This window comes from Podarcis bocagei (assembly GCF_964188305.1).
Source record: "Podarcis bocagei genome assembly, chromosome: 5".
NCBI classification, from domain to species: Eukaryota; Metazoa; Chordata; class Lepidosauria; order Squamata; family Lacertidae; genus Podarcis; species Podarcis bocagei.
In genome coordinates this window covers 100,740,354-100,767,246 of record NC_138129.1, presented here as the reverse complement: position 1 = coordinate 100,767,246, position 26,893 = coordinate 100,740,354, and the positions used below count along the sequence as shown (strand labels likewise).

The window sequence follows — 26,893 nt, the reverse complement described above, 5'->3', positions numbered from 1 at the left end:
AAATAAAATATATGCATAAATAAAGAAGTGAAAGCAACCAAGCAGAGGCAGCCAGGAGGTCCTGGCCAAGCTGATGCCCTCCAGAGGGAGCCAGTTTGGAGAAGACTGCTTGGGAGTTGGACGTGGGCTCAGCAGATGTACAGTGATAGGCATCCTTCATGCTGAACCTGCCTGATACCTGGTAGCTCAACCATCCTGATGAGAGGGCTCCCTCAGAGGGATGCAGTCTGTCTCTGTGTCAGGGGTGGGAACATGTGGCCTTGCAGACGTTGCCAGGCCCCAACTCCCATCTGCAATCTTGTGGGCCTTTATTTTAAGACATGCATCCTGATAGTAAACATATTTTTCACCTTGTGATAAACATTATTGTGGTAAGCAGCTCTGAATTTGGAATTGCATTACATCTGTATCACATGCACCAAACAGGATTTGGAGCCCCTGTTAACTAACCTCTCGCTCCCTTGTCTTCAATGTTTTCTTTGTTTCGCCTATTCTTTTCACGCAAGTGCTTTTCTTAATTTACTAAGCATTTTTCCTGTTGGGATTCCCCTTTTGGATCTTAATCAAGCCGGGAATTGGGGACTTTCCAAGCTTGTCATTTAAATCCTCTTGTCCCTTATGTGTTACTGACAACAATGGTCAATTTATGGTAAGAATTGCACCCCAGTCAGAGAACAATGGACTAGGAAATGCTTAAGCCCTCATCAATACTGTCACTTAATGTCAACAGTAAGCTTCCTGTACCACTATTAATTCTCCATTAACTTTCACCCTCAATCCAGATTTTCTCATGCGCTCCTTTTTGGAGACCACGGAGAAATAAAAGAGGTACAGGAAGCTTATTATCCACATTAAATGACCTGGGTTTTCCTTATCCCAGGAAAAGCTCCAGTCCTATTTCAAAATGCTTTTAGCAATCATAATAATAATATCATGAAAGAATGATGATGGGACATGAAATCAACTGAGAAGAGAAAGGGAACATTCCCTGCACTGAAAAGGCATTCAAAGCAGCACAGTTGGACGTACTTTTTGTGGAGCCCTGGCACAGAGTTCACCAGGATGTCTCCTCCACTCGCAGATGACTGCAGCAATCCCAGTGCCTGCTCTGAGGCTTCTGCCGCTGCCCTGGCTGCTAGCTCGATAGTATCTGCCAGCTGCATGTGCCTAGAAGGCAAAAAGAGACCATATGGGAAAGGGGGAAGAGGATGATTCACAGCCAGCACCCCACCTTGTCTCTAACCTAAGTAACATGACACAGCATTATAGTTAGCTACTTGGAGAAGTTTTTATAGCCTGCTCAATCCCAGGAGAGGGTTCCTAGGGCTTGGATCCCGAGACCCGCAAGCAGAGTTGTGTGTGTGAAATCAGCTTCCCAAATCCTCTTCACAACTGCAGCTACCTGTGTTTCCTACTATGTAAACGACAGGAAGCTTTGGCTTTGCACACTCCCTCTTCCCTCCCCTTCTTCTCTTTCATGCTTGCACGCTTTTGCTTCCAGTCTTAAACAAACCATCATTTCCTGGGAACCCGTAGTTTGTTTTCTTATGTCTGAAACAGGCTCATGTCCTATGTGTGCTGCGGTCATAGAAATTGGCAGTTGCTGATTAACATATGTTAAAGCAATGCCACTTCCATCAGAAAGTCAAGGTCTGGCATTCGAGAGCCATCACCAATGGGAATGAACTAGTAGCTACAAGGACCCTAAAACTACCTTCACAGGAGACCCCTGGAAATTGGAGTACTTTCCTTGTCTAAAGGCAAGGCAAGTTAGTAACCATATCTGCACTTCACTGTTATAAAATTACTGCTCCTTTTTAAAAATGTTAGGTGTTGATGTTTTCAACACCAAGCCCAGTGACAGAAAGTATGTTAGGAGCAGCCTAGTGAAGATTATTATCAACTCACCTGTTTGCCAACTTCATGGCTTCTTGTGCCAGGATTAAAAATTGGTTTGACCCTCCAGGGAGGTCTAAAGCTGGAATAATCTGCATGGGGGAGAGAGAAATATCAATGTGTGCTTCCAAGAAGCAGAGGATCCTATGATTACACTATGATTACAGTATAGCCCATGGGTTCTTATGCTTTCCACCCTCAGGGCCCACCAGAGAGCTAAAAGCCTCTCAGCTCCACCAGTCACAAAATAGTGCATCTCAAAGTGTTTTTACTCATTCTCTGTGATTTCTTCTCTCTGTCTCCAGACCCCTGGCATTGGCAGGCCAGAGCAGCACTGGTAGGAATTCAAAAGGGGTATGCAGTGTGTCCCATAGACACATGATACATTGCACCTCACACCCTTTGCTAGGCATTTCACTGGCAAATGATAATAATGCACAAGACAGTTTTTCAGAACGCAGATACTTGCCACGCTTCCCATCTTTGCCTTGCTCTGCTCCAAATCCAAGCGAGCTCTTGCAACAAGCTTCCTGGCATTTTCTGCCTGGCTCTGGTACTGACCACCCAAAGACTGCAACCTGTTGGCAGTCTCCGTGATCTCCTCCAGCCGGGTGCGGTAGGTGGACTCTTGAACTTTCATCTTGGACAGGCGGCTCCCCAAGGACCTGTCAGAAGCTTGGACATGAAGAAAGGATAACGTTTGACATTAGGCTGGAGAATGCAACATAAATGGGCGCATGGTTGGTGGTGGACAAACAGAGAAACAATTCATACAATCTGGGGGAGATCCCCACTGAGAAGAGGAGAGTTCATCTGAATATTCTCAGTTCTGCCACACTAAGTAGTCAGAAGCAGGGGAGAGAATGGACACAGACATGGAAACCTGCTTAACGTTATGACATGAATCATGAATTGAGGGGAAAGAACAAGGCTGTGTACATATGGCTGGCTTAAGATGCAGCAAAGTAGCCTGCTCCCGACTACACTGCAACACACACGAGCCACTCATTGTATGCATCAGTATGTGTTTCCAAGCTGCTGTCTGCCTATACCACTGGGCAGAGAGGGGGCATATACAGTATGTCTTTGCAAGGCTAACATTTTTAAATTGGATCAAAGTTGGGGGGGTTTTGGGGGAGGGGATGCATCAAAATGCTGTATTTCTCAATAAACTGCAGGTGGGTGTGGATTGTGACTAACATATGTACATGCCTTCACTAACAAGAAGAGGGAGTGCACTGGTTGCAGAGTCAGTGGGCGGGTGTACACAGCTCAGTGGCATAGCATGTGCTCTGAATGCAGGAGGTCTCTGGTTGAAAGCCAAGCACCACCAATTTAAAGGGATGGGGAATACACACATTCACAAAATCATCACATTTTAGAACACTTTTATACCACTGGCAGTCCTCCTTTTTCTCCCTTCTAAAAGAATTAAGTCCCAGGAGATAGAAAAATAAAGCTTTCATAAAAAAGCCAATGCAATTCTGGGCTGCATCAATAGGAGTATAGCATCTAGATCAAGGGAAGTAATAGTGCCACTGTATTCTGCTCTGGTCAGACCTCACCTGGAGTACTGTGTCCAGTTCTGGGCACCACAGTCAAGAAGGACCCTGACAAACTGGAACGTGTCCAGAGGAGGGCAACCAAAATGGTCAAAGGCCTGGAAACGATGCCTTATGAGGAACGGCTAAGGGAGCTGGGCATGTTTAGCCTGGAGAAGAGGAGGTTAAGGGGTGATATGATAGCCATGTTCAAATATATAAAAGGATGTCACATAGAGGAGGGAGAAAGGTTGTTTTCTGCTGCTCCAGAGAAGCGGACACAGAGCAATGGATCCAAACTACAAGAAAGAAGATTCCACCTAAACATTAGGAAGAACTTCCTGACAGTAAGAGCTGTTTGACAGTGGAATTTGCTGCCAAGGAGTGTGGTGGAGTCTCCTCCTTTGGAGGTCTTTAAGCAGAGGCTTGACAACCATATGTCAGGAGTGCTGTGATGGTGTTTCCTGCTTGGCAGGGGGTTGGACTCGATGGCCCTTGTGGTCTCTTCCAACTCTATGATTCTATGATTCTAAGGGTAAAGTGAGGTGAATGGGGATAAAAAAATTATAAACTGTGCACACGTAACATTTGATAACAGGATCAATGGAGACCAAATATTTCTATGGAGTCAATGCACAATCTAGATCTATTGCATAGTTTTTGCTCCTGGAAAGCACTTCTTGAGAATCTGGATTTGTTCTGAAAACAAAAGTTCATTGCAGCTTGATTCTGTGTTACCCCACAGTGCATCCATTTGAAAGCACATGAAAACATATATAGGCAACTCTGGCAAAGTGTGTGTCTGTGTGTGCACACATCCACACCAGCCCAATGAAATTGTGGGTGGGTGTATACCAAGATTGCAACTTCTAACACTTCCTTCTTTATTCATCTGGGGTATGTGCAGAAAGAGAAAAATATGATAACCTAACCAAGGGGAGGATATGTCAGGAGTGCTCTGATGGTGTTTCCTGCTTGGCAGGGGGTTGGACTCAATGGCCCTTGTGGTCTCTTCCAACTCTATGATTCTATGATTCTATGATATATTGTGTGTTCAAGAGGGTTGTGTGTTAACATTTTGCTTTTAAGAACTTTTTCTAGATACAGTGGTACCTCAGGTTACAAACACTTCGGATTACAGACTCCACTAACCCAGAAGTAGTACCTCGGGTTAAGAACTTTGCCCCAGGATGAGAACAGAAATTGCGCGGTGGCGGCGCAGCAACAGTGGGAGGCCCCATTAGTGGTACCTCAGGTTAAGAACGGTTTCAGGTTAAGAATGGACCTCCGGAACGAATTGAGTTCGTAACCAGAGGTACCACTGTACTGATGTTTTTGTGTGTGGACATGATTGAACCAAAATTAAGCATTGTCAAATCCCATTGATTCAAATGGGGGAAAATAAACATCTATTTAAACCTCTGTGGCTGCACTCAGCCACTTTTCTTCCTCAGTTCTCTTATAATTGCATCAAACCTTCCAAGTGCCCCTATTTTCCAGGGACATCCCTGATTTAGAGAAGCCGTCCCAGTTTCCGATTTGATCCTGGAATGTCCCACTTTTCCTTAGGATGTTCCTATTTTCACTGGAGAAATGAAGGAGGGTATGGAGTTATCCCACGCCCGAGGCGACTGAAGGCAGCCCTGTATAGGGAAGTTTTTTTCATGTATAATGTTTTATTATATTTTTATATATGTTGGAATCTGCCCAGACTGGGCAACCAAGTAAGATGTGTGGGGTATAAATAGTAAAATTATCATTATGGAATGGGACGTTCCTACTTTCATCAGAGAAAAGTTGGAGGGTATGTCATATTCCAGAGGGAACTCGAAAGACTCAGGTTACCTTGTAAGCTCTGGGCCTCCCTCAGGACTTGCTGGAGCATCTCCTCTGCCTCTCTCATTTTCCTCTCTAGCTCTGCGTTATCTCTTGACTCTCCACCAGTAAGAACCTGAGAGGCCAGCACTTCAAGGCCCTGCAGTTGCTGGAGGTACTGGTCTACCTGAAAACAAGGTAGGAGAACTCTGTGAGCGAGGAATGGAAAGACATGAATACAAGGCATGCAAAGACTTGGCTAGCAGCTCCAGAGTCTTCAAAAATATGCAGTCTGGAAGATTCAAATCAGGTGCCTAAGAAGCTTCCACTTCTAAATAATTAATATTTTAATGTTATCAGCTTATAATAATGATAATTTAAAAGAAGTTACTACCTAGATGTCATCTTAAATATTTTTATTGCATTTGTGCTCTGCTGTTCCTCCAAAGGGTTGAAATAATTTACATGCAATTCCTAGGAGAATCCCATCCAAGACGTTTACTGGGACAGACCTGCTTGTTTGCTGGCTGACTGGCTGGCTTATTTATATATTTATATTTATGTTTGACCAAACTGCGGGAGGCAGTGGAAGACAGGAGTGCCTGGCATGCTCTGGTCCATGGGGTCACAAAGAGTCGGACACGACTAAACAATAACAAATTTATATTTACATTTATTGATTAAATTAATTTATATACCGCTCTATACCCAGAGGTCTCAGGGCGTTTAGCATTTGTGCTTTCAGACCATTCTCCAGGAAGAAAATAGAAGGAGCTTTATTTATTTTTCTTTTCTGATTCCTAACCTTTTTGAGATTAATTAGTTCCAGTAAAACATGACACGATTCATTGCAGATGCCCTCAATTAATCAGGCAGCAGATTACACTGTTTGCAAGGCCCCCATTTTAAAAGTTATTTTCACTACTTATGCGGTTTTATGCACACTTCCCCTTAACGCATATTTTTGGTTGGAAAACTGCATTGAGAAATTCAGAGCAGTGTGAATTTCAAAGCATAGCTTTGTTTTGGTTTGCATATTGTTTTGGAATTAGATAGGCTCACATTAAAATGTGAACCAAACTAAATTTCTCCCCCATCTCCAGTGGGAGGTTTTGCATTAACAATCCTAGTTGTTTGCACCCAAATAACAAAGCAGAGAGCAGGGTGTTGGCTAGGGACATTTCGTACACAATTGATAGCTTTAGTCTTTGGTAACGAAAGTGCAAGAGGGAAAAGCCAACCTGAGTCTTCACTTGGTTGTAGCAGGCTGGGCAACGGGTGTGTTCGCAGCTCCGCCCTTCGAACCCTGGCTTGCAAATGCAGCTCCCATCACTGTGGCACCGTGATGGCTCAGAACTCGCAGAATTGCAATTGCAAGCTGCGTAGAGGAAGAAAAAGCATAAGGTCAGGAGGGGATAAACATAATGTATCTCAAAATGCATATTATCGCTCATATTTTCTAAACCCAGTTTGGTTCAAATTCTTATAAAATTATTTGGGTGTGCATTGCTGGTAACAATGATGCCCTTGAAGCCAGCATTGACTTGCATGAGATGATGATGTATACCTCGGCATTTCTCTGCTGGGTTGATGGATAAAGGATTTCCAAAGAATCCGTCCTTGCACTTGCACTCTCCTGTCAAGTGGTTGCAAATCCCAGAAGCATTTGGGTCAGCACTGCTACACTGGCATGGTTGGCAGGGACGTGCCGGGCCGTTCTGACCCAAGGGGTCGCCAAAATAGCCATTGGTACAAAGCTCACAGTGAGAGCCTGAGAAGAAAGGGAAGAAGGAAGGACAAGCAAATGATGCCTTGAACAAGCAATGCACAAACTGCCTCTGAACACGATGCTGGCAATCCTGAGCACAGGGCGCCTACAGTCCTGCTCCACCCCTAATTTCCACAATCCATTTATGAACTGTCCACAAAAATTGTTGCAAGTACCACAAATGGCACGGGGGGGGGGGGGGAGGTTTCTCCTGGTTTAGTTGTGCTATAATGCAAGAGTGGCCTTCAAGGCAGCAATGATGCCGTTACATTAAGCACCACATAATAACTTATAAAGTTGAATAATGTGTGGATGCTCCAGTACAAAGCTTCCTCGTATGTACTTTTATTGCATCCATGTGATGCCACATTCAAAAATGCACCAGTCTGGAGGAGCCTTAACTCTCTGGGCCTGACTTCTGACTACAGTACCCTGGTGCAAATCCTGGTTCATCTTCAGTCTAGCTGCCTAGAGCTCAGGCCCACTGACAATGACTAAATTTGATGAGAATCAGGAGGTGGGGAATGTGGATTTCATTATGGTCCTTCTCTTTCCCTGCCTGAGTCAAGGTCTGCCTGTGTTGGTGCTGTGAGTTCACATGGCTAATGTGCCTACATGCAAAAGCATTCCTTCCACACTGAAAAACAGATGTCAGGGCAAATGTTATAATCTAGTCTTCTCCCTTCAATGCTAATTTTATATGTGAGTGGATAGTATAAGGGTTCATTCCCCCCCCCTTTTGGCAAAAACCTCTTCCCTCTGTTCTCCATTATTTTTCTTCATTGCAGTGCATTTAATCATGATCCCCTACATCAGGCTTCCTCAACCTCGGCCCTCCAGATGTTTTGAGACTACAATTCCCAGCATCCCTGGCCACTGGTCCTGCTAGCTAGGGATCATGGGAGGTGTAGGGCCGAGGTTGAGGAAGTCTGCCCTACATGTTCTCTGAAACGGTACAGCACAGGCATAGCGAGGACCTGGGCCTAGAAATCCAAGTCTCCACAGAATATTGAAAAAGTGGTGGTGGGAAGTGCAGTTTGAAGGAAAGAAGTGGTGGGTGGTGGGGTAAAGGAAGCTTAACGATTATCCCCCACATAGCTCTTCCCTTGCAATCCCAGCACCCAGCTGAACGCCTTTCTTCAAGCATGCAGCTGGGAATCCGGATGGGGAGGGGCTGGGTGGAGAAGGGGAGTGCAGAAAAGAGCTAAATGCCCCTCTCCCACATCCCATCTTACCCCTGCAGATTTTTGCACGAGTGGTGGAGATTCAGGTTCACAAATCTGTGTCTGTCACGAGCGTTTTATCCCTGGGACACACAGTGCACACAACACAGCTTTTGCTATGCTCCTGTCATTCCTTAGGGAAAGAAAAGGTGGCCTCAGAAAGAAGAACATGCAGTCTGCTTAACCATCCGAATGTGGGCATTACCTCCGGCTCCTGGAAGGCAATGACTGCAGATGACTTCCTGTGTCCCTGGCAGCACCGAACAGCCTTGGCCACCTTGGCACGGGCATGGCTGGCAGCTCTGTGGGCTCCAGGGGAAGCTGTAAAAACCAGCTGGGCAGGTGGCACTGCTTTCATCTCCAGAATAGCATTCTCCTGGACGGAGGAAGAAAGAGAAAAGGAGCAGCTGGTTAGAGTGGAGCTTTACAATATATGTTTCCCATTGCCTGAGGCTCTTCGCACACCTTGCATTAGACCCCTGAGAGTCCTGGCTTTAAGGTTTGTTTCATTTGCGTAAATAAATGTTTGAAAATATGACAGTAAAGTAAAGATTCTGTGGGGAAAGGGGGAACATTAAAGTAGAAGTTGGTGTGCAAGATCTGTCAATTTCAGTCCCCCAAGTTCCTCATTCCTCCAACCTTAAATTCAGTTCTTTGCATTATGCCCTATAGACATTACAGCATGAGCAGGGAATATTTGTTTCCCCCTACTCTGGAAGGTAGAACTTGAACCAATGGCGTCAAGTTACAAGAAAGGAGATTCTGACTAAACATCCGGAAGAACTTTCTGGCAGGAAGAGCTGTTCAGCAGTGGAATGGTCTCCCTTGGAAGGTGGTGGACTCTCCTTCCTTGGAGGTGTCTAAGCAGAGGCTGGAAGGCCATCTGTCAGGGATGCATTAGCCGAGTTTCCTACATTGCAGGGGTTGGACTAGATGACCCCTGAGACCTCTCTCCCAACTGTACAATTCTATGATTCTATGATTTGTCAATATGGGAGCTATTGAAATAAATGGGTGTGACTTAAGACTGCCGGTTTCAATGGGTCTAAGTGTGATTAACACTAGATATGACCCACTGCATCCAATCTGGGCCAGGCAGTGATAGAGAGGCAGAGACCTGTATCTCTGGGGCCCTCCTCCTGTGGCGGTGGGCCTTTAGACATTGCAGCAGCAGCAGCAGCACGGGATGTAACCCTGGGAAAGCATTTCCCATGCCTGAAGGTGACCTCCATCCCAACACATATCAACCCAAATCCCCTCCAGGACTATGTCTGCTGAGATTTTACCAGGAACTCTCAATGCAGAGTTGACTTCAAGACACGATGGACTGAATTTCCTTTCTGAAATCTTTAGAAGTCAACTGAGATTCTCAGGACTCAGAGGGTTTTCTCATACACCATCCTGGTGGGGATCCGACCTATGCAACACAATCCATCACACACCTCCCCCCATGTGCACACGAGTTAGCAACAACATAGGCACTACGTACATCCTGAATGACTGCATGCATATCCACATGTGCCATCCCAGCAAAACATTACTTTGTACATGAAGTGGGAGAAGGGGCTTCTCATGCCCATTCTTCCGTCACATGAACCAGATCCCTAGCTGGATCACCGTGTAAAATGGCCCTAAGTGAGCTACTTGGTTTTTATATTAGAGACCTGCTTGTTGCCCAAACAAATAAATAAACAATCTGTTTGCCCACAATAATAGGCTCTTTGACTGTGGTTGATCCTACCAGTATCTGGGTCACAGATTCCTCCTCCCTGGCAGCTGCAGAGCACACAGTTGCCAAGAGGACCGAGTCCAGCAGGATCCTCTCTCTTGTACCCTGGGGCACATTTCTCACAGAACTGCCCCTGGTAGCCAACTGGACAGACACACTGCTCCACCCAGGATGCTGGAGTGCCAGAGGTTGGCTGTGCCGAATCCAAAAAGACATTACTGAGGTACCCTGTGCCTGAGCAAAAAGAAAAAAGGAAGAACATTATAGTGAACACAACATAATAAAATACCACAAATCCCAGTATCTCAGCTGGATCATGTCTAAATCAGAACAGAGCTGACATTTGGGAGCGGATGTGGGGCACATCTAAGCTACCACGGTACATTTGTTTTATATCAATTTATCCATCAGTGCTTCCTGAAAAGCATCCTGGGAACTGTAGTTTGCTGACGGTCTTGGAATCAGATATTCCATTGTCCCCCCTCCCTTTGCAGTGGCGGGGGAAGGGGGTGTGGAGGGTGCGGTCCACCCTGGGTGTCATCACTGAGGGGGGTTGACAAAATGAGTTTAAAATAAAAAATTAAAAAATGGGCTCATGGAACTTTTTAGGAGTGACGTGGTGCCTTAGGTGCCTGCAGGTTCCACGCGGCCTGAAATGGCAGCATGGGACTTGCCTCTCCCTCAGCCGCCCTACAGCTGAGGGGGAGGCGGCGGAGAGGCTCCAAGTGCAGGAGAAGCTTGCCCCCCCACGTGTGGATTGCCCCACCCCTGGCTGCAGGACAGGCCCCCGCACCAGGCACTCGAGTGGCTACCTTTGATCCTTCACAGAAATGCAATTTACCTGCAAAGAGGAAACAACTATAAAATAGGGTTTATAAGAGAAGACAGAAACAGTTAAGTAATAAATAATCAGAAGAAATGTATATGACCCATTCTTTAGCCCAGATTTCACTATCCTACGCCCAACTCACTGTCTCCATAAGTGGCTCTGATCCGAAGAGCTGTCAGGTTCCCAATTAACTGGCGATACTCTTTGCCGCTCAGCCTAGGGCTCCAGTTGCTGCTTGGGTGCTCATCCAACCTGAGTGCAGGAGGTGGTGAAAGACACGAGAAGTTATATGAGCAGTCACTGCACCACCATACTTGTGTACAAAATGCAACTAGGAGTGAATTTTTAGACCATGGAAGATTACAGCACACTGCTGTTGAACTGCTGATCAAAGGGAAAGGCCAGAACTGCAAATCAGATGGAAAAACAAGAACACTCTGTGACCAAGGAAGCACAGAATGTGGACAGGAGCATAAAATTCAGTTTACTCCAAGATTCAGTGAAATCAAAAGCAAATACAAAATTCAGCATTTAGGTCTTCACAAACAGTGCTTTCTTCAGTAATCCCAGGGTGCAACTTGTGTTTCCTTAATGATATTTTTTACCATCAGAACATGTTGCAACGTGAGCAACAATGGCTGGAATTCAACATCACACTCTTCCAGTCCTGTCTGCGCAAGTATTCCACTTTGCCAGACAGAAGAATGCTGTTCTGGGGGTTCTCCTGACCCCCCCTTGCGCTGATTTCAGGGGGTGCAGGGGGCATAAGGGGGAGAAGCACTGTTGCACAAGCAAGAGTCCTTGTGCAAGGCTTCCACTGAGAGGGCTCATTAGGTGAATCCATCACAATAAAAGTGATTAAAGACAACTTAAGTTAAAAAGAAATAAAGTGGGTTTATGGACCAGGAATGGATGTAGGCAACTTCTCTGATTCCGGTAGCTTAACTGGGCTTTGCTGATGTTATTTTCATGACTTGAAGGACAGCCACTAGATCCTCCTGGGTAAGCAATAGCCAAAGCCAGCAGTTTTCAAACTTTCCATCTTCTTGGAACACTTTCTGTGCTGACAACTTGCTGCCCATCGAAGAGGATTCTGGGACATGTACAAGGTACACATTCAGTTCATGTCAGGCACTGGTTAGGAACTGAGGGCCTCAACTCTACTTTGTGTGAACTGAGAGCATGGTCTAAGGATGCATGTGCAAATCTCCAGAAGTTGCCCGTTGCAGATTGGTAGCGGAGGGCAAGCTACTTTTGAGGAAAACTTGTCTATCATTGCTTTGAGTTGCACTGGAGGGTTTGACATATGAGTGTTCTCTTACGTCCTAAGCATTTTACCTGAATGTATAGGTCCTGCTGGCTTTACAAGGCAACATCCTTCCATTAGGCATGAGTGGGGCAGTGATTCTTAAACCAGCTCCTTCCAATATTACATCATGCTGTGAAGGGTGACGTCCAGGCCGGTTCACACGATAATCAAAAGACAGCTCTTGGCCGTAACTCAGTTGATGGTTCCCAAGGAACCTGGCTACAAAATACACACAAAAGAAACACAAGGTCAAAGTGTGGCATTTGCAAGTAAAATCCAAATGTGACCTGTACCACTGTTGACCTTGATTTGACAGGACTAGCCTTCGGTATAGAAGGAAGAAGAATTTCAAAGGACCCCATCAATACCTATGACCTAAATCCCATTGATATCAGCCTGCTTGAACATGAAGACTAACAATGGAGTGCTTCAAAATTTGCTCTCAACTAAGGTCATTGTGGATGACACAAGTGAAAGGGCCGTTTCTATGGTGGCCCCACAGCTCTGGAACTCATTCTCATCTGACTACCAGAAGGCTAACACACTCCAATTCTTTCCAAAAGCTTTGAAGACCTGTTTCAGGTGGGTTTCCTGTGACTGACTGCTATGAAGGCTGAGATGTGTTTCCTTTAATTGTTTTGCTATGAAAAGTTTGCTTTGTATCATGGACTGCATATGGATTTTTAAAATTAATGTTGGTTTTCTAATTTGGGGGATTGTTGTAGAATTATATTGTGTTTGTATATTATGTATTGTGGATAGTGTACTGAATCTTTATTATGTGAATCACCATTCATGAATTGAACTCAGACGGGTAGCCTGTAAATATTTGAAAATAAAAAGAAAAAAGAAAAAAAAACATGTGGCTGTCAGTGGGCTCTAATTTTATGGTTAAATGCTTGCTTATTTATTTAATTTGAATTCCACTTATCAGATAAAAATCTTTCAAAGTAGCTCATATCAACCAAAATGATTCAGTGCACACTTAGGTGCATTTTGAAGATTTATTATTTCTGTTTTGAGAAAGTCATCTTTGCTTTCCCATACTCCTTAATTGTATTCATTTTAAGGACGCTATAGACATCTTTTTGGGTATTGTTTTCTTGTAGATATTCTCATCAAATTTGCAGATGACACCAAACTGGGGGGCCGGGTAGCTAATGGCACAGAAGACAGAATCTGCATTCAAAATTACTTTAACAGACTGGAGAACAGGGCCCAAGCTAACAAAATGAATTTCCATAGGGACAAATGTCAGGCTCTGCACTTAGGCAGGAAGCACCAGATGCACAAATATAGGATGGGGGACACTTGGCTTACTAGCAGTACACATGAAAAGGATCTAGGGGTGAACCACAAGCAGCAAAAAAGTGAATGTTATTCTAGGCTGCATCAACAGAAGTCTAGTGTCCTGGTTAAGGGAAGTAACAGCACCACTATTCTACCTTAGTCAGACCACACTTGGAATACTGTGTCCAGTTCTGGGCACCACAATTTAAGAAGGATGTTGACAAGCTGGAACGTGTGCAGGGAGGGTGACCAAGATTATCAAGGATCTGGAAACATAGCTTTATGAGGAGTGCTTGAAGGAGCTGGGCATGTTTAGCTTGGAAAAGAGGAGAGTGAGATATGATAGCCATATCTTAAGGGCTGTCACATGGAGAAAGGAGCATGCTTGTTTTCTTCTGCTCTGGAGGGTAGGACTCGAGGGAATGGCTTCAAAGTACAAGAAAGGAGATTCTGAATATTCGGAAACACTTACTGACAGTAAGAGCTGTTTGGCAGTGGAACAGACTCCCACGAGAGGTGGTGGACTCTCCAACCTCTCCATCTTTGGAGGTTTTTTAGCAGAGGTTGGATGGCCATCTGTCAGGGATGCTCTAGCTGAGATTCCCGCATTGCAGGGGGTTGGACTAGATGACCCTTGGGTCATCTACAATTCCATGGTTCTAGACATGAGGAAAGTGACATTCCAGCCATGGATTTCAGGATTTGTGGGTGGGGGTAGGATATAATGAATGGATCTATTGCAGGGGTCAGCAACCTTTTCCAGCTGTGGGCTGGTCCACCATCGCTCAGATCATGTGGTGAGCCGGACTATATTTTGAAGGGGGGAAAAGAACCAATTCCTATGCCCCACAAGTAACCCAGAGATGCATTTTAAATAAAAGGACACATTCTACTCATGCAAAAACATGCTGATTCCTGGACCGTCTGTGGGTCAGATTGAGAAGGCGATTGGGCCACATCCGGCGCACAGGCCTTAGGTTGCTACCTAAAACCAATGCCACGTTTTCTGGAAATTCAACCTAGTCTTGTAAGCACACTTTCAACACACATTTAAAATGGGGCAGAAGGAAATTATCCAGAATTAAGAGCAATTCCTGTTCTAACTTGAGTGTTAGAATTGTCTACAAGCCAGCAAGAATCTGTACTAGGATTTCTGCATGTAAGTGGACCAACAGGTGTCAATATGTGAGACATTTGATAATACTGGCAAATAAATAGTGAAGTTCAATGGTCCTTGTGGCTGCTCCTGTTTAGCACGGAATATGGAAACACGCACCTGGAGCCATGAAATAGATGGGATCTGGCCTTCTTGCTGCCACATAAACTTCTTTATAATGTGAAGACCACTGGAGCTGCAAAGGAGACCCATTTCCTTGAGCTTGCCAACCTTCATCACCTGGAATACAAGGAAACCAACAGCTAATTAAAATGAGCTGGAAATCCAACCATACCCAACGATTCAGGAAATGTGATTGGAGGAAAGAAGCAACAAACAGCTCTTTTCATATTACATGGTCCAAAGGAAGGATATGCCATGTCTCCAAGCTCATGACAGACTAGTGATGTCATATGCTTAGGAAAGCACTGTATCACAAGAGGTCACAGGACCCATTTTAACAGTAAATAGAATCAGGCAGTAAAGCTTTCTGGGCTGTAGCAAGTACTTCAAGATGCTGGTGAGAGTGCTGAGCACTTGAATATTGACCCATGAAAAGAAACCTCCCCCACACCTAGAAAACTAGCATGTTGGGGTGGGGGTGGAGAATCAACCTAGCCTCCTCCCCAATATGCTCCTTTTCTATCTGCAATACTTTTGGGTGGGGCATTTCTGACACGCACTCTACAGCTGCAATGTGCATTCCAGAGCTGGAGAAACACAACAGTTTTCTAGAGAGATGAAGGTAGTGTGCCAGAGCCAGCATTGTCCATTATGTGCAAACACTGATTATCATCTGTGCCAACATGTTTCTATACTGCATCAGAAACCTCCACAACCTGTTTGACCAAAGATGGTCATGGGAGGACAAGAGAAAGCTGTGCACCCATCATGCTAAGTAATGTTTCTGTCATTCCAGTTGCATCTCCTTAAAACTCTTCTGATCCTAGAAAAGCTATTCTAAACTTTCTGATTGTATAAACTGCAAAGTTAGCAATTTTGACCCAAGGCCAGTGCTAAGTATTTTTGCAATCCACACAAAGACTCAGATCCATTTGTCTTCTTCCTTTACATTATGACTTCATCACTGATTCAGCTCCTTTGCCATTTCCCAGCTGCTTTGCTGGTTCAGAAAGAATATAAGTGGAACCACTTTCTTAGGTATTTTGCATAACTATCACCCAAGTCTTCCCAGATCATGTAACTGACATAATATTATGCTGCTGATTTTAAGAAATAAAGCGATTGTTTAGTCCTATTGCTTTGCTTCTCCGTTTGGCAAACCTCATCACCAGCAAACAAACTTCAGTCTGGTAATGGAGGCAGCTAATGTTTCCCTGCATCAATAGAAAATGTAAAATTGAAAGTTCAGTGCAACACCAAGTGTATTGATCATGAAATAGAGAAAAGGCAACCCTAGTGAAGTTTTTTACCTTGCTCGAAGGTGGAGGTGATTTTATGGATGCTATAATTTTCTGCACTGGAACATGCTGTTGAGTGCCCATGACAGAAGCATTGAGAACAGCCCTCTGGGTTTCCGGCATCTAGGTTGTAATAGCCCTGCTTGCAACTGTGCAAGAGATAAATTAACACACCACACAATTATTCTCTTGTGCATTCATATTCACACACAGAAAGCTGACATACTGAATTTCCAATCCGGATACCTCTGCTTTATCTGCTGTGACAGGATAGCTGCATCCTCCAGCCAATAAAAACTTGATGGCTCTGATGTCAGCCATTACTACAAATCCTGTGCTACCATTCTTGTTCAAGTGATGACTTCATGACAGAATGACTGGCACTCACCACACACACAAAGGCACCGAGGTAACTGCTCCAGAAGGCACAGAAACAGGATTCTAGCCTGTGCTATAATCTGGTGAAAATGTGGATTTGAGAGGAGATACACACTATTCATTTAAAGCACATCAAACACATAGTTAAAGTAAAAAAGGTTAAGGACCCCTGGTTGGTTAAATCCAGTCAACGGCGACTATGGGGTTGTGGCGCTCATCTTGCTTTCAGGCTGAGGGAGCTGGCGTTTGTCCACAGACAGTTTTCTGGGTCATGTGGCCAGTATGACTAAACCACTTCTGGTGCAACCGAACATCACGACAGAAATCAGAGCACACGGAAACGCCTTTACCTTCCCATCGCAGCGGTACCTATTTATCTACTTGCACTTTGACGTGCTTTCGAACTGCTAGGTGGGCTGGGACTGAGCAATGGGAGCTCACCCCGTCACAGGGATTTGAACCGCCGACCTTCTGATCAGCAAGCCCAAGAGGCTCAGTGGTTTAGACCACAGCGCCACCCACACTGTTAAAGTACATTACTTCCCCAAACGCATCCGAGGAACTGTAGTTTCCCACACAGAGCTATAATTCTCAGCAACAAACTGCAGTTCACAGGATTCTTTGTGGGGTGTCATGAGATTTAAATGTGGGCTGGATGTGCTTTTTAATGTAAGGTGTGGATCTGTGATGTGCTGAGCTCAGTGCAACTTGTGCACATGCCATTTTGGCCTCAGCATGGACTCAAACAGTGACGTGAGTCAGGGCTGCCATCGAATCAGAAATAAAAGTGTTACGCTTTTTTACTTTCCATTAATTATTTGTCAGTGGCCCATTGTGGGGTACCACTATGCCAGACCCTTCAAGTGTCCCAATTTTCCAGGGACGTCCCTGATTTATAGAAGCTGTCTTAGTTTCTGATTTGATCCTGGAATGTCCTGCTTTCCCTTAGAACATCCCTATTTTCATTGCAGAAATGTTGGAGGGTATGGTATTATCTGACCCCCAAGCTTCATAAAGGCAATCCTGTATAGGGAGGTTTTTTTTAACATTTAATGTTTTATATATATTGAAAGCTGCCCAGAATGGCTGGGGCAATCCTGTAAGATGTGTGGGGTATAAATATTAAAATTATCATTATGGAATGGGACGTCCCTATTTTCATCAAAGAAATGTTGGAGGGTATGCTATGCTGCTATCCAGATTAGCACAGAAAATTCCAGTCATCATCACTACCACAACTAATGACATAGCAGTGCCCACATTGCAAAGTCAGCCTGTTTTACTAGCCCATCATGCACTGAACTGGCTATGTAATAGGCTTAGATTGGGTTTGCTTTCCCCTATGGTCAGCGTGTCTAGTGCCTGTGGTTTTGGTATGAGCAGGACCAAACCTACCCTCACCTGGTTTAGCTGGTCAGTCAAAGTTGTTCCTGAAGCATGCTGATAGCTTCTAGAAGCCAAAGGTGAGAGGTGAGTGCAGGCTGGGAATCACAGGGGGACCAAGTATCCCAGAAGGAGCGTGACGTATCCTCCACCAGAGGCACTACCGCTCCCTTAACTCCCCAAACACGCCAAAGAAACTCATACAAATGCAAAAATAAATAAATAAAAAGTTTGAACCACCACACAGCAAAAGGCAAGAATGAAATGGAAGGAATAATACGAATGGAATGGAGATTGGGGTTAAGTGGGCAGAAGAGGCAGGAGGATGGGGGAGTGCAAGGATGAAGGCTGAAAGTTGTATAGCTGTGCATTGACTGAAAGCCCCCTTCCTGGCTTCTGAAGCTCTGTTCTAGCCAACCAGACACCACAGACCTACATTTCCAAATATTACAAAAGACACATTGCTTTCTCAGCGGAAACTGAAGTTCTCAGCATCCAAAACACTGGCACTAGATTCCACATTCCATACTTGCACGCTGAACTCAATCCACATAGCCTCCATTTCTGAGTCAGAGAGAAAGCTACATTTCTGTTGGGTTTGTATGCTAAGTGAAAGAGCAACTTGAGCTACCAAGTGGATTCCTTGATCATGACAACTCTGAGCACCATGAAAACATTTAGCCACGCAATCTTTGTGCACGCACCTGCTACATCGCTCTCCTTCAACAGCTGCCTTGCAGATGCAACGTCCTGAAACACACTGGCCCGTGCTGCCAGCTGGATCACAATCACAATTCCTGAGAAAATCAAAGGATCATTTTCAAATGAAGCTCCGCAATCCTCATTGGAGCACATTAGCCAGCAACAAACAGCTCCACCGACCCGACAGCACTTACTGTATTTGCCCAGCAGCTCTGCAGCCAGATTCTGAGAAGGAATGGAAATTGTGCTGGCATCGGTCACATTTATCACCTGTCACACCAGGTTTGCAGTGGCACCGTCCCTGGTTATCACACTGTACACTGAAAGAACCTGTGAAGGAGTAGTAGAGACAGCAATGGGGTCAATATTTACGATTCTCTCATCAGGTTTATAGCTATTCCAAGGAAACTCAAGGAGAGTTGCTGCAGTAGTCATTCAGTTCCATTGTGCAAAGTTCCTCTCCTGCTTGGTTTGTCATGACGGTACATTGCTGAACTACTCAGGCACACTTCGTCTAAAAAGTTGCTTTGGCATGTACGAATATGATGCTCTTCTGCAGTATGAGATAGGCTGAAAAGTGGTTTTGTGGAATATTGCCAGAAAAGTGGCAATGGTTCAGGTTTGAATTGGTAGACTCTATTGCTTGGAGGTTCTTCAAGAGAAGCAGTTTGTTCCTCTGCCCCCCCCAAAATACCTACCCAATCTATAAATTTGTAAATAAACTGATTATTACAAAGGCAAAGCAAGGGCCAAACTAGAAATGATGCTAAACTTGTAGTCACATCAGTTTTTAGAACAAAAATAATAAATTTTTGTTGGGACTGGTATGTGGGGAGGAGATGGGTAACACTTTCCTCCTTTGCTTCAGGTCTGATGAAACTCTCTCTCTCTCTTTTTGTCACACGAGCGCGAGCACACACACACACACACACACACACACACACACACACACACACACAATGAGCCCCTGGAGGGAAGTATCCACTGGTGCCAATGATGGCTTCTTTCCCAGAGGTAATAGCAGGACCAGACTACTTTTGTCAGGACTACATAGTAAACTTTGCCAAAAGGGAGACTGATGCTGCCTATTTTTCCTTCTGGCCCAAATAACCAAGAAAATTCAAGCTACGTAGGCTCTGTACGCATCACCGGCTTAGAACACAGCTAGGTTGTTTTGTTTTGCTTCATATTCAGATTGAAGCTGATATTGGGAAAAACACATCAGAACGTGGTATCTAATTAAAAACAACAATAGGATAGAAGTGCACTGTGGTTAGCATTATAAACCTCCCTGAGGCCTTGAGGCGTACCTCCGGGTCCCCATTCCACAATAACAGAAAGAAGTTTTTGGAGTCCTACAGACCTGACATGCTTCCAAACAGGGAATGTATTGAGCATTCATCTTCACTTATTTGCAGGGTGGTTAGATGATGTTATGACAAAGCAAGTGTCACTGCACATTTCCCAGTGGATTCCACCTTATTGCAGAAAGTCCAATCTTTCAGGCAAGCACTTTGTTGCACAAGACTTCTCAGCCAACTATGATTGTGCAAGCTGGATTTCCCACCTGAAAATAGTAACAGTCTGGAAGTGCCCCTTGGTTGTGTTCAGGAGAACAGCTGCTTTTGGCTTCTCCTCTCCCTGATCTCATTCAGAGGAACCCAACGCAGGGTCTGCACTGGAACCCCAATTCTCCACGTAGTGAGTGGCTTTAAGGGTGCCAGAACATTTGTGACAACTGGCTTATTTGGGTTGAGTGTAGACAGAGATATGCAGCAGTAGAACCTCAACAGACACTGCAGTCCCCTAAGATTGGGGGTGAGGGGCTTTCCCACCTGCCCCTCAGTCCCTGCATACCTTTGGGGTTGCAGCTGCAGGATACACAACGTCCTCGAGGTTCCTGGCGGTAGAAGCCCTCCTTACACCGCTCACAATTATTTCCCTCTGTGTTTTCGGCACAGTTGAGGCACCGGTATCCATTTCCTGTTTGTCTGAGCAGCTCCATGTCGAACATGCACTGCCTGGATTTCCCATTGCAATGGCAGGCTGAAAGCAAGGAGAATAGTTAGCACCATTCAAGAACAACAACCTGTTTGGCAGTGCCAGAAATTGGCTCGCCATTTTTACTTGACGATATACATTTAAAGGCGGCCCTGTTGGTAAGCTCAGATCCAAGCTACGCAAGCAGCAGTGACTATCATGCAACATTAGCCTGATTCCCTCATCACAGAAAACTGGCTGGTCCATTAGTTCCAGTGTTGACAGGCCAGCTTCCTCAGCATGCTAGTTTTCTATATTTGGGTTTTAAAAAGCAAACCACTGCAGTGGTAGAATTCAACAAGATGCTTTAGTTAATGTGAATGCTTTGGCTGAGATTCCTGTCTTGCAGGGGGTTGGACTAGATGGCCCTCAGGATCCCTTTCCAATTCTATAAGAACTGCGCCCTGTGATTATTTCAAATGGAGTAGGTTGGGCTTAAGGCACTGCCATGCCTTCTCTTGGTCTTCATTTTTCTCACTCTACTCCATTGCCTTTTCAGTTTAACACCAGCAATTGAACTCCCTTTCAGCCAATATGAAACGGGAGCTAAAACAGCAAGAATATTAGTGATGGAAGGAAAGAAACACAGATGAGGAATTAATATGAAACCAAGAAACTCTTGTCACTCTTATTAGTAATATTATTAATCCCACTTCACAGCATATGCATAAGCAAAACAAACAACTCATAACTCAAGGTTAGAGTCATTAAAAAGATCAGCAAAGAAGCATTGTCCAGAGAACAAATCCCTCTTCCCATCTCTTCCTATACATTTTGTTTATTATAAAAATGTCTATACCATATTTTACAATAACAGCCTGTCATAAAATTTAAAAATAAAAATAGCAAGTTGATGTCCAAAAGCAGTGTTGGCATTGCTTCCTACAAAGGGGACTCTGTTCCAGTACATAGGCTAGTCTTTAAAGTGTCTTGGCCTGGAAGCAGAAAGAGAAAGTGGCTGATGAGGAAAAACCAGAAGCAGCTGTGCCAGGAGGGGAGGGGTCTGCAGCCCACTCTGGTACTTTGAAAAGTGCGCCAGCGGACCGAGAGGGTCATTCTCCATAGCTGTTGCAGCAGGACTACGTTTTAAAATACTGTAATCTATATGAACTAATCAATCTGGGTTAAAACAGAACATGAATTTTATATTTACACTGCATTTAAAAAGATTCTCATGCTGAAACAACAGGGAAGGTGTTCCCCCAATCCCATATCAAAAGCCTCCCTGGTTCTACGACAAGCAACTTGTTTCCCAGTTTCTTCCATTGACAGGACTTATCTGAGAAAGGAGAGTGAGCCCCATGACCAACTCTGTAACAAGGAAAATATGGCTCCCCTAGGAGAGACTCCCAGGCACTATGGATATTCCATCTCGGAGAATTCACGGACTTGAATGTACGGTATCTCTCTTCCTACACTCAGGACCCTCTATAATAACATCTGGAGCCCAGGAACAAGACAGCAGCAAACCCAGAGAGAAGCAACCATTAGAAAGCAAAGTGTTTAACGTGTACCTGAAGGATTTCCTTCCCCAAGCTCTTCCCTGGGCTGGCTGTTAAGGTACCGGGAAAGGCGGAGCTGCAAAGCCTGCTAGAAGGCTGCAGGCGGGCCAAACTACGTTTCCCAGAGTTATTTGGGAGAAGCCAAGGTACATGAACAAGTATCAACCAGTACAGGTTGGCAGTGTAGCTGTGCCCTAAGGCGTTAGGTGAATTTTGAGGAGGAGTTGCAAAATAAACAAATCTACCAACATTTTATTAATGCGGTTTATTTTCAGTACTGAATTTCTGTTTTCCAAGCACAGGGTTTAGATCGCTCTCCCCCCCCCCCCATGTTTGTGTGCGGAGTACCAACAAGCCCAGAAGAAAGCAGAGGGAAATTTTCATAGCCAACCTCTTTGTAACAAATACTAAGGAGAACCATATACTTAAGAATCACATCTCCGTCACCTACAAAGTGTGCAGAATTATTGTGGGTGTTACAGTGCTTTTGCTTGTCTCTGAAACACCAAGAGCTGCTCTCCACAGCTGCTCCTGCTAATCCTCAGCTTGGCTGCCAACACATACGATCAGGTTCAGGCACGACACTTGCATTCCGAGCACCTGAGAGGTTCCAGCGCATCAGCCGGATCCTGGGTCTGCCAAGGCTGCCAAGCCAAGTAGAGCTGATCTCATACCCTTCAACGCTCACTCAGCAGCACCTGGAATTTAATCAGCACCCCCTGCCCCCCAGGCAGAGCCTCAGCCCATGTGCCCGTCAACAGCCTCCTTTGCTTTCCCAGGCTCCCTCACGCCTGAAGTTAGCTTGTGTGGGAGCCCTCCCATTACCGCAGAAGTGGGTCATTCCCTGCTTTCCCAGTAGCTCAGGCTCAAATAGCATGCTGCGAGGAATTCTGGGTGTGTGTTCCTCCACATTTTATTTTTAAAAAACAAATCATCTCAGCATGTCTCAAAATGACTCAGAGGACAGGAAGACGTGGTGCGGCTTCTTAAACCTTAAACCCAAGTAGGGCATCGCCTTTTTAGGCATACACTGAAAACTGTGGTGTGTGACTGAGACAAGTGTCTACATTACACAGGTTATTGAGGGCCAAACTAGATGTTTCCTTAATTATGGAACATATAGCTATGTATTCCTGGAGTGTGAGCGCTGCTGCATGCTGAGCGCGGCAAGGAGCCACAGGTGAGAGCTGAGTGCGGGCTGGAGACTACAGGTGGATAAACTACCCCAGAAAGAGCATGACATGTATCCCACCAGAGGTGACACCCCTTGTGAGAGTAGCTGATGGGTCTCAAACCCTCAGTGAGTTAGGGACGCCCCTGCATGCAAAGACAGGCTCCGGTGGATTGGGAGGGTGAGACCAATGGGTCTAACCGTCAAGAAGGCGGTTTCTGCATGTGCTGTGTAGAGGGAAGTGAGGAGCAGGTGAGGCTCATCCACCTGGGAAGAAATCCATCCATCTAGGAGAAAGAAAACTCTGACCTCTGCTGCTTTGCGGGATATTTTTGGGAGAAGAAAAGGCTAAGGAGTAAACCCTACACAAATCTGGAATGGAGTCCCCAAGTCAGTTGGATGGCATCTTGTACACGTCCTTCTGGCAACTCCTGCAGCCAAGTTGGTGCCAAACGTGTTGCTCTGCTTTCCTTTGGACCACATGGGGGGGGGTCTTGTCATCTGGGTGGCCCAGGACCTCTAGACACACTGCCCAGGCTTATGCCCTAGGGAGGTCACCAGGGCTGGTAACACAGTGGTATGATTTCACCCCCAGAGTCCATTTCACTCCATTGTCTCTTGAGACAGACAGATGCCAACAGGCTATGCATATTGTTTTCTTAAATAATTACTGGCACGGGTGAGACAGTTCTTACTGGGAAGGCAGCAAGTGAGAACGGGAAAACTTCTCCTCATTCTTCCACCCTGACTGGACCAGAGATTCTCTCCCTCCTTAGGAGCTTTGGGGGGGGGGGTGAAGAAGATGTTTGCAACTTAATCTCAAAGGCTACTTCTGTTAGGGAAAAGCAGTGTTTGGAGCGAGTGACTTTCAGGGGTGGTCTAGTACAGGACAGAGAAACTAGACTCCCCCCTCCCCACATCAATATCTGCTGCAGCTCTTCCCCCACTTGCTGGTGGGACACAAATGCTCTCTGGGTGGTTATTTGGTGGGGGGAGGGGGGACTTTGGCTTCAAAGCTTATGCCTAAGGCAAAAGTAATGATAACTGAATCTAAACGAATACCAAGAAAGAACACTGCTCTTTGTCCTCCTTCTGTTTAAGGGAGGTGGGTATTTACAAAAGATGAAGAAATTGACTAAGTTCACAGATAGCATTCTAAACGATGGTTTGCAGTGCACTAATCACAGATTAATCTGTTCAGCATTAGTCCATTCAGACATCACACCAAGCCATAAATAAGAAAATCATGGTTTGCAATGCCAGCTCAAAACCAGCTTTCTGATTTGCCAGCCAATCACAAACCACATTTTGTAAATTTAGCTGTCAGGCTAAACCATAGCAAAGCTTGCTTTGTTAAATTCTGTGTCATATCTAAATTAACAGGCGAAGTCCCGGCAGACTGGAGGAGGGCAAATGTTGTCCCTATTTTCAAAAAGGGGAAAAGAGAGGACCCAAATAATTATCACCCAGTCAGTCTGACATCAATACCAGGGAAGATTCTGGAGCAGATCATTAAGAAAACAGTCTGTGAGCACCTAGAAAGGAATGCTGTGATCACCAATAATCAGCATAGATTTCTGCAAAATAAGTCATGTCAGACTAACCTGATCTCATTTTTTGACAGAATTACAAGCCTGGTAGATGAAGGGAACGCAGTGGATGTAGCCTACCTTGATTTCAGCAAGGCATTTGACAAGGTGCCCCATGATATTCTTGTAAAGAAGCTGGTAAAATGCGGTCTTGACTATGCTACCACTCAGTGGATTTGTAACTGGCTGACTGACCGAACCCAAAGGGTGCTCATCAATGGTTCCTCTTCATCCTGGAGAAGAGTGACTAGTGGGGTGCCACAGGGTTCTGTCTTGACAGATTAGAGAACTGGGCCAAAACAAACAAGATGAACTTTAACAGGGAGAAATGTAAAGTATTGCACTTGGGCAAAAAAAATGAGAGGCACAAATACAAGATGGGTGACACCTGGCTTGAGAGCAGTACATGTGAAAAGGATCTAGGAGTCTTGGTTGACCACAAACTTGACATGAGCCAACAGTGTGACGCGGCAGCTAAAAAAGCCAATGCAATTCTGGGCTGCATCAATAGGAGTATAGCATCTAGATCAAGGGAAGTAATAGTGCCACTGTATTCTGCTCTGGTCAGACCTCACCTGGAGTACTGTGTCCAGTTCTGGGCACCACAGTTCAAGAAGGGCACTGACAAACTGGAACGTGTCCAGAGGAGGGCAACCAAAATGGTCAAAGGCCTGGAAACGATGCCTTATGAGGAACGGCTAAGGGAGCTGGGCATGTTTAGCCTGGAGAAGAGGAGGTTAAGGGGTGATATGATAGCCATGTTCAAATATACAAAAGGATGTCACATAGAGGAGGGAGAAAGGTTGTTTTCTGCTGCTCCAGAGAAGCGGACACGGAGCAATGGATCCAAACTACAAGAAAGAAGATTCCACCTAAACATTAGGAAGAACTTCCTGACAGTAAGAGCTGTTTGACAGTGGAATTTGCTGCCAAGGAGTGTGGTGGAGTCTCCTACTTTGGAGGTCTTTAAGCAGAGGCTTGACAACCATATGTCAGGAGTGCTCTGATGGTGTTTCCTGCTTGGCAGGGGGTTGGACTCGATGGCCCTTGTGGTCTCTTCCAACTCTATGATTCTATGATTCTATGACTCTATGAACTGACTCTCATGTTGTGTCTCAGTTGCTGTTTTACATAAAGACCACTTTAAACCACAGCATCTTAGTTCTCACTGAGGTGGTGGTAAATATATTGTGGGGGGAAAGAGTTGCACCAATTCAGCCTGCAGGTGCGGAGAATCCCATGGCTGGATGCTTCTTTACAGTTATCTAGCACCGTCTGTTATTTTCCTATGTAGAAGGAATTCTTTTGTATGAAAGAGCATTTAGTCATGTGAGTCTTCACTTTTCTTCCGGAGTGGTGAAATTCAGATACAGGTTTACCCTCCCAGTGAGAGAAAGACTTGACACTCTTTGCACATTTATTTTTCCTAACTTAAAAAAGCCTAATATGGCAATGACTGCTGATTAGATTGACCAACACATATAATTAGCACTGCATAGCAATTTTCATAGCCAATAGCTCAACTTGCTTACAGATTACATCATCCAGTCTTGCCTTGATTCTGCTGCTGCTGTTGTTTTCTCACTGCTTTGTGCCTGTCCATAGCCTCTTTGGAGGCAATTACATCACGATAAGCGTGTCTGTAACTGCATGTGTTTACACAAGGTAATGTCACACTTCTTCCCAGTGCTGATGCCTGTGAAGTTTCTTCACATAGCTTTTCTGAATGAGAGTCTCAGTGCTGAGATGGGCTTTCACAATAAAACTTTACATATGTCCGGGACTGGTTGAACACAGAGGAACCAGCTGGGGAACCCCAAGGGAAGGAAGGCTCAGAGCCCAGGGAGTGGTGGTGGGACAACAATGAGCAGTCACATGGAGAAGAAAGAGAAGAAAGACTGGGGGGGGGGAGGTGTCAGAAACTGAAGGGGTAACAGGGCTTAGTGAGCAAGAAGAGTCTGTGGCGGAGGGAACTTCAGACTCAGAAGGTGGAGCAGGAGAGAAGGGAGGCCGAGAGGCAGAGATGAGTCAGGCTGGTGAAGAGACATGTGTCTCCCCCTTCTGCTGTGACAGACTCCCCTCCCCGCTGGTCTCTCAGAATGAGGTGAATATAAACTGATGGATTTGAGAGAAATTGCATAAAGGAAGAAT

The 26,893-nt window shown here is 45.1% G+C and overlaps 1 protein-coding gene across 1 annotated transcript in view; it reads right to left on the bottom strand.

Annotated features, from left to right (window-relative positions):
* LAMC2 (laminin subunit gamma 2) overlaps positions 1-26,893 on the bottom strand; it is a 41,838-nt gene that overhangs the window by 10,319 nt on the left and 4,626 nt on the right. Inside the window, exons 2-16 of the mRNA XM_081193362.1 lie at positions 20,298-20,486; positions 18,635-18,770; positions 18,443-18,535; positions 15,990-16,126; positions 14,677-14,796; positions 12,140-12,329; positions 10,944-11,053; positions 9,985-10,206; positions 8,449-8,619; positions 6,820-7,023; positions 6,494-6,630; positions 5,283-5,439; positions 2,366-2,571; positions 1,909-1,988; positions 1,030-1,167 (exon numbers count right to left, since the gene is read on the bottom strand). Of these exons, the coding sequence (XP_081049488.1) occupies positions 1,030-1,167; positions 1,909-1,988; positions 2,366-2,571; positions 5,283-5,439; positions 6,494-6,630; positions 6,820-7,023; positions 8,449-8,619; positions 9,985-10,206; positions 10,944-11,053; positions 12,140-12,329; positions 14,677-14,796; positions 15,990-16,126; positions 18,443-18,535; positions 18,635-18,770; positions 20,298-20,486 (2,290 nt within the window). The remainder of the gene's footprint in view (positions 1-1,029; positions 1,168-1,908; positions 1,989-2,365; positions 2,572-5,282; positions 5,440-6,493; positions 6,631-6,819; positions 7,024-8,448; positions 8,620-9,984; positions 10,207-10,943; positions 11,054-12,139; positions 12,330-14,676; positions 14,797-15,989; positions 16,127-18,442; positions 18,536-18,634; positions 18,771-20,297; positions 20,487-26,893) is intronic.